At 51.1% G+C, this 6,959-nt stretch overlaps 2 protein-coding genes across 2 annotated transcripts in view; one reads left to right on the top strand and one right to left on the bottom strand.

Moving 5' to 3' along the window:
- The window catches only part of Pmar_PMAR027985 (RAC-alpha serine/threonine-protein kinase, putative), a gene marked incomplete at both ends in the record, with an annotated part of 4,172 nt that extends 1,157 nt beyond the window's left edge, over window positions 1-3,015 (top strand). Inside the window, 10 exons of the mRNA XM_002766560.1 lie at window positions 51-125; window positions 242-336; window positions 383-455; window positions 498-678; window positions 909-1,048; window positions 1,092-1,216; window positions 1,258-1,344; window positions 1,402-1,512; window positions 2,731-2,852; window positions 2,897-3,015. Coding sequence (XP_002766606.1) covers window positions 51-125; window positions 242-336; window positions 383-455; window positions 498-678; window positions 909-1,048; window positions 1,092-1,216; window positions 1,258-1,344; window positions 1,402-1,512; window positions 2,731-2,852; window positions 2,897-3,015 — 1,128 coding nt within the window. The remainder of the gene's footprint in view (window positions 1-50; window positions 126-241; window positions 337-382; window positions 456-497; window positions 679-908; window positions 1,049-1,091; window positions 1,217-1,257; window positions 1,345-1,401; window positions 1,513-2,730; window positions 2,853-2,896) is intronic.
- Window positions 3,016-3,935: 920 nt separating this feature from the next.
- On the bottom strand, window positions 3,936-6,683 carry Pmar_PMAR027984 (hypothetical protein; the record flags this gene model as incomplete). Its single annotated transcript, XM_002766559.1, has 6 exons — window positions 3,936-4,352; window positions 4,402-4,597; window positions 4,667-4,840; window positions 4,886-5,058; window positions 5,104-5,258; window positions 6,281-6,683. 6 exons carry the CDS (start codon window positions 6,681-6,683, stop codon window positions 3,936-3,938), a joined length of 1,518 nt encoding a protein of 505 aa, XP_002766605.1.
- Window positions 6,684-6,959: the final 276 nt, after the last annotated feature.

Below are 6,959 nucleotides of genomic sequence, written 5' to 3'. Positions count from 1 at the left end.
AATGTCTAGGCTTGATATCATTGTGCTGTGGTAAGGGGCCTTGTGCTTAGGTACGAGAGAAAAGCACTGGGAATATATACGCTATGAAGCAGATGAGGAAGAAGGACATGGACAGGAAGAAGCAGGTAGCACATGCTAGTGTCCTTACCAATGCGAAGGACGTCTGCATGAATCTAGTGTCGACAGAGAGCCCATCTGAATGATGCTGAGTCCATTGAGGGTTGCCCAGCCCTTCCAGCAGGTCCATCACGTCTTAGCCGAGAGGGATGTCCTGGCGCTAGCCCACACTGACTGGGTTATCGACTTGAAGTACACTTTTATGGACAAGCACTTCCTGTGAGATGATTATCTAGGACGGAGGGTAGGTATAGACTTGCGGCAGGTATATGGTCATGGAATATCTCCCTGGTGGTGACCTCATGACGCATATGATCAGGAAGGACAAATTCACAGAAGTGCTCCTATCATTGTTGGTGGTCACCATGGCCATGCCTTAGGAGGAGACCCGTTTCTACGTCGCCGAGTTGGTCCAAGCCGTGGACTATATCCACACGAGCCTCTCCTACATCCACCGTGACGTCAAGCCTGATAATATCCTCTTTGATGCTAGAGGACACATCAAGCTTCTGGACTTCGGCCTCAGTAAATATCATCCAGACCTTGTCACTAATCTGGCCGGTACATTGGGGAGCTTCTACTCGGTACACTTCCCAGTGGTCTGTTGTAGGCGGACAAAGGTCTGTCACTAACTCCAGACTGGACACCAGTGTCGCTAGTGTTGGCTCGGTGTTAGAGGAGTCGACGTTGCTCACCCATGCAGCTCGTCAGAAGCTATGCTCAGTCGTTGGTAAGGGCTTAGTTCGCACATGTGTTGTGCTAGTGGTCGCACTGTAAAAGGCCAACTACAGGTACTCCCGACTACATGGCCCCAGAGGTCTTCTCTGGCACTGGCTACGATGAGTCTATCGATTGGTGGAGTGTTGGTGTCATCATGTACGAGATGCTCTTCGGCGGCCCCCCCTTCTCCAACGAAACCCACGACCCGCTGGTGGGTCTTCCCGCTATCTCAACCTTCCCATACCGATGCCCAGGTAACGAGCCGTCGGGTGCAGAATTGGCGCCGATACTTTCACATACCCACTTCTAACGGTGGCTGCAGTCCAGAGGCTGAGGACCTATTGCGACGTTTGATATGCGATGCTAAGGACAGACTCAGGTGAGGCCCCAACGTCTCGCACTGTTGTTGCGCTACTATAGTTTTTTCAGTGCCGACGCCATCAGAGCTCATCCCCTCTTCGCTGGTCTTGATTGGGATCATTTACGCGAGCTTGAAGCGCCGATCAAGTGAGAGATGCGAATTTGTATTCCCGAATACGACCCATCATAGACCACTGTGAACAGCGAGACTGACACTCAGAATTTCGACGACTTCCCCGAAGAGATGCACGCCGGCACCCATGCCTTCCCATCGCAGGGAGGAGCCGAGTCCCGTGATCGTGTGGACTACATAACGTGAGCTTCCCCGCTAGAATAGGAGCATGGCCTTGGTTTACGAACAGATATTATAACTATTACTATTCGTCACGTTTGGCCCAGCACGAGCCGTCGGTGGCCAGGGCCTTGGGAGCTCCTGAAAGGCTGCGAAACTCTATCGCCAGCAGCTCCAGACCAAGCGAGAGCTCCCGGTCTTCCCCCATGGAAGTGACTCCCCGTCCACGACAGACGATCCCTTCAAGCCGGGCCAAGCGAGAGAAGAAAAGGCAGGCCCGACCCTCCAGTGTCGAATACAAGCCATCCCGCCCTGCCCTCTTTGGTGCTGGTCTAGGCAGCCAGATGGTCCGCCTCACAGGCCTGCAGATCACAGGTGTCGAGGAAACTCCATCGCTGCCTACAAGAGAAACTGCAAGTGTTCCCGATGCTTCTATCTTATCGGCCCCACCGGACATGCGGATGGACGACGAGGACGTCTTCAAAATGGCGGCGTTTGGCAGGAACCTCGCCACCATAGCTCAGACGCCCAGCGCCTCATCCTCTTCGCCACTGCGTGAACCAGTCCGTCAAGCCAGTGCCCATATGATGAGTTTGCAAAAGAATTTCTCAACCCCCTTCTTGGGTGCCCCGAGGGAGCCTCAACAGCAGCAGCAGCAAGTGGCGCTTAATACTGTCCAACAGCGGCCTCCGCCACCCCTACAACCTCATCAGCAACAGCCGGCCCGTAGCAGCTATCAGGCTACTTCACAAGGTGGTAACTTTACGATGAGGTATGTCGCCTCGAGCTTCGCTCCGCCGCCTTCCTACGTGGCCTCACAGCCGACTCAGTTGCCAGCTCGATCCCCGGCGATCGGATCTCGTTGTCAGCCATGTGGGCTGGCTAGTGTAAGCCTCCCGTATGCAAGGCTCATGACGACGACATATCGTCCTCAAGCCATACTAGGGCATTCGAGCGCTGTTATGAGCAGACCCATGGACCATACAAGGTCTCTGCCTGGGAGCCGTACCGCGTCTTCCTTGGCATACCAGGTGAATCTCAGGCAAGGCAGCCTGATTGTCACCCCACAGCCAACAGCAGCAGTACCCCAGAGGAGCCTATTCCCCCACCCGATCGGTCTCGACTACGTACGTGGCTGAGGATGCCATGACACTCAGTCGAATTACCCAGCATTAACAACCTTAATACATGGGAACAATGCTTCTTTCATGCCCTCTAGGGACACTCCTGTTGCGTTCTAGTCACTATCTTTTCGCTCACGCCGAGTTGATTTCTGGTCATCTTCCAATGGCTCCTGTCGCTAAGAATGACCGATACAGCGAGAGTGACGTGTTGGAGATTTTCAAGCTCCCCTCTAGGCCACGTGAGCCATTACGATGAGTTCATTCTTCACAAGATTCGTTTCAGGTGGAGGCGGTGAAGTTGTGGTGAATCTCGAGAGGATCGCCAATACGCTCATGTCGCATCTGTTGACCAGAGACCTCCTACTCCGCGAACGACGTATCCACTCCGAGCGCAGGATCTGATTACATTTGCGCACGGCAGGGTCCGTCCTCCGAATAGACGATGTGGACCGTCTCATCGACGATCTCGAGGTTACTGGATGTCTTCCGAGGCCAGTTGAGAACAGGCAGCATTCATCGACGACGATGGGTCTATTTTCCCAACAAGAGCAATTCCCCAGCTATGACTTTTCTAATGCTAAATAAAAGTCATCCAGACATGCCACAAAGTTAATGTTCTGAATTTCTCTATCGTGAATCTGCGTTGATAAGTGTAGGATCGTTTCCAATAGCACCAATATGAGCACCAGGACCTATCCAACTAGATCTTGAGCTAGAGATGCACGACGATACCGCCTCGAAATGAAGCAGGGGATTACGGCTTGTATACACAAAAGTTATCACGCAACCATAATTGGATACGCTTCTTCAACGCGGCTTGCGGTTCGCAATGCGACCAACATCTTTTGAGCATCTATCTCTTTTCTCAATAGAGATGAAATCCAAGACGCCCCCTCAACGGAAACTTGACCACTCCAACAGTGTCGAGACCAGAAACAAAATCCGAAACTTTCAGGTGTCATGCTCATCGCTATATTTCACAATCAAGGAGTTAATGAACTTGCATTCATCCGAGTTAATTCTGTCCATGGCAATTCGCAACTTGACGCATATTTGCTGCAGTGTACCCTCGTCTATCACGAACAAGCTGCGGAATAGCTCTCGACCTGCCAGTCTGACGAGGCCCTCACTGCCATTGCCGAGTCGGTTGCATAATCGAGAATCCTCAATACAAGTTGCTAGATTCATAATAGCTTCCACTGATAGCCATTGAACTCGAGAAATATGATCGGCCAGCCGCCTCTGGAGTGACTCTGAAGCACTCATAGAGATCCCACTCAGTAATCTGATGAAAGAATATCACTTAGCGACTGCTGAGGGAATCACCTGAGACACTGGATGAGCGCCGGCGGGCTCAAGGTGCCGATATCCTCGTCCACAACTCTTCTATTCAGCACCTCCAAAAGCTCGGCCGCCTCCAGCTTAGTTGTGGAGAGAAGAACGCATAGGTTTTCCAAGGCGAACCCATCGAAGTAGAGACGATCTTCCACAGTAATGATATCCTTCAATTTCCACTCGATCCAGCGACGCATGACTTCAGTGTCTTCCTCTTGTAAGGCTTGGTTGAGCCTCCAAAGCGCCGTGTAGAAAGCGAAGATCTCCCTTGCCAATTCGGCCATCTCCGTACATTCCAAGCGCTTCAACTGCCAGAAGAATCCCTTCAACAAGTCGCTATTGCATTCGTGGGCTGCTATTGTAGCCAGGTGGGATGTGGAGTGTGTCAATACCCAAAACGGCACCTGTGCATGTAACAGAACTTGCCATGGCCATCCACAACCTCCAAGCTACTTGATCCATATGGTTCGATAAGATGTTGACGGACACGTTCAGGACAGCATGGCCACTTTCGCCCGTGACAGCGTAGGCATGAAGGAAGACGGGCAATCTCGTGAGAGAGTCGGCCAGGTTAGAGTGCTGTCGGCCATACTCGACTTCCAGTTCTCGGGCTGCTGTATCGAGCACCGCCATTATGAAACCACGGTACCTTCCAAAGAGAGTCTATGAATAAGGGACATGTATATCCCAGAGGATGTATCGAAGGAGCGGTACTCACTGTGGTCTGTAGTTCTTCACTGCTGCTACGAGGGGAAGATCCATACGCTTCCACTGATTACTATGCCTTCGTTTGAGCCGGTCGAATGCCTTCTCTAGGAACTTGTCACGGGCCGCACACAGTTCCACATCTTGCAGAACACCCACTGGGGTCGAGATAAACCCTACCGAATGCCTGAAGACCACATGTAGAAGCATATGTATGAACAAAGGTGCTCACACAAGGCCTGGGAGGTCTGTTATCTCGGACATGTGTTCCTCAAGGTATGCCAGCATGTCCAGACACACCGCTGGATCTGGAGTCGATCCCTCATCACGATAGGACCCCACAAGAGCCCTTAGCACTCGAGCTACCTCATTGGGGTCTCGCCAAGACCTCCACGATTTGCCCACCTGCAAACTCCAGTGAGGGACAGGCCTAGTTGTGCAGAAGCCTACCATAGAGTTGGCTTCCTGCAACTTGGGTCGGCCATGGGGGCCATTCGTGATGCCACCCGCCCTCAGCTGTTGTACGAGTTTTTCCGAATCCTTCCCGACGCCTGTCGCTCGAGTAACCCGTTTAACAGACGCAGCATGCCGGAGGAGTCGACCAACTCTCATTGGAAACTCGTCAAGTGAAGTGAACTGATGGCGCAATATCGTACGAACCGACTCGCACAACACTCCACAGTGCAGCAAACTGCCACATTTATATAGAATAGCACAATAACCAACTCGTGTTACTGGCGACATCATATGCCGCCATAAAATAGTGATCTGAAGACACTTCTTGAGCCCGCACGAACAACGCCATCGGTGACTAGGTTCCCCAAGACAAACTCGTAAACACAACAGAAGTCTCGATATGGAGAGAAGCGCGAATAGCTCCAATTCTGCCATAAAACGTACAAACCGATTGATAAACGACAACTAAGGTAGCAAGAAGAGCAAGACCAATGGGAGCAAGGAAATTACCACCCACGAGTAAATGGCAAAGGAGACTCTCCAAGGAACAATCCCTCACCACCCTACCAAGAGATCAGATAATTATTATGATCGATACAACGGTATCTTGTCGTCATCACATGGCACTAATTACTACACACTGATACAACACATTTAGCGCACGCACTTACGTGCTGATCGTGATGATGATGATAATGATGTTGACCAACTATTACAAATATCAAGTATTAGCACGGAATAGGCAGTAGCCTAGTAGATCCTCGGTTTCATAGACATTTTCCCACAATCGAGACACTAACATGCTTGCAACAACTCAGCAGCTCACAAAATGTAAGTACACCTGTAGGAATCTGGAGAAAACCGGCATAAAAATTACTCAAGCCTCTCGAGACAATACCACGACTGGTGATACTGAGAGAAGCTATTGACTAGACGTATTACGACTCAAACAGAGGAGAAGAGCACAGTAATAGTAATCATAAAAAGAGGGACTAACTAGCCTTATTAACTCAGCCCGCTGAATGCACTTACTGGCATTATCAGACAATAATATGGCAGTTCAATGAACTAGAGTCCGCAGACTACTCAGTGTCCGAACGGACAACATCACTCGGAGTGCTGCTATTATGTGAGTGATTGGACAATGATGATAACGACGAGATCCGATTACCAACATCATCAAAAAACTCTCCTTCTTCGTGTTGCTGCTGCTGCACTTTAGTAGTAGTAGCAGGGGCCTGATCAGCAGGTCTCACGAACGGCCTAACCTCGATAGGCCATCCTCTCACAATATGCACACCATCAACATCTAAGACGCGGCGGACTTCCTCAGGGGTGGACATGACCACAAAGCCCATAGAGCTCGGTCGTGGGCCACGAATGATACCGCCAGGGCCCGGACGAGGCTTGGCCCGCATAGGTAGTAGCACAACATCACGTACATGACCATATTTAGAGAAGTACTCCCTTAGAATATGCCTAGCCTTGAAGCCCAACTTGTGCACCTTCCGCACAGTAAACACCCTCTTCTCATCAGCTTCGGTCTTAACCTGCAACGCTTCTAGTAAGTTCATCTTCGGTGGAGTCGTTGGTGACACCGGTTGGTGATAGCTCAAAGCACCAGAGCTCGATCTCCGTTGCTGCTGTGGCGCCTCCCAGCTACCACTGTAGCCACCATGAGAAGCGCCTAAATGTGACGACAAGCCATAATAACGAGAGGGAGCCGACACTTGATGTTCCAACAGCCCTGGAGGCGGTGGAGCTACCTCCGACATGCTGGCGTCGTCAGGCAACAACGTATCAACAGCAGAGGTCATCGCCCGAGACCTCGATGAAAGCACACCGTAGTT

This window comes from Perkinsus marinus (genome assembly GCF_000006405.1).
Source record: "Perkinsus marinus ATCC 50983 genomic scaffold scf_1104296972422, whole genome shotgun sequence".
In the NCBI taxonomy this organism is placed as follows: Eukaryota; Perkinsozoa; order Perkinsida; family Perkinsidae; genus Perkinsus; species Perkinsus marinus.
Note: the sequence above shows the minus strand (reverse complement) of the source record. Positions and strands in the feature narration are given on the sequence as shown.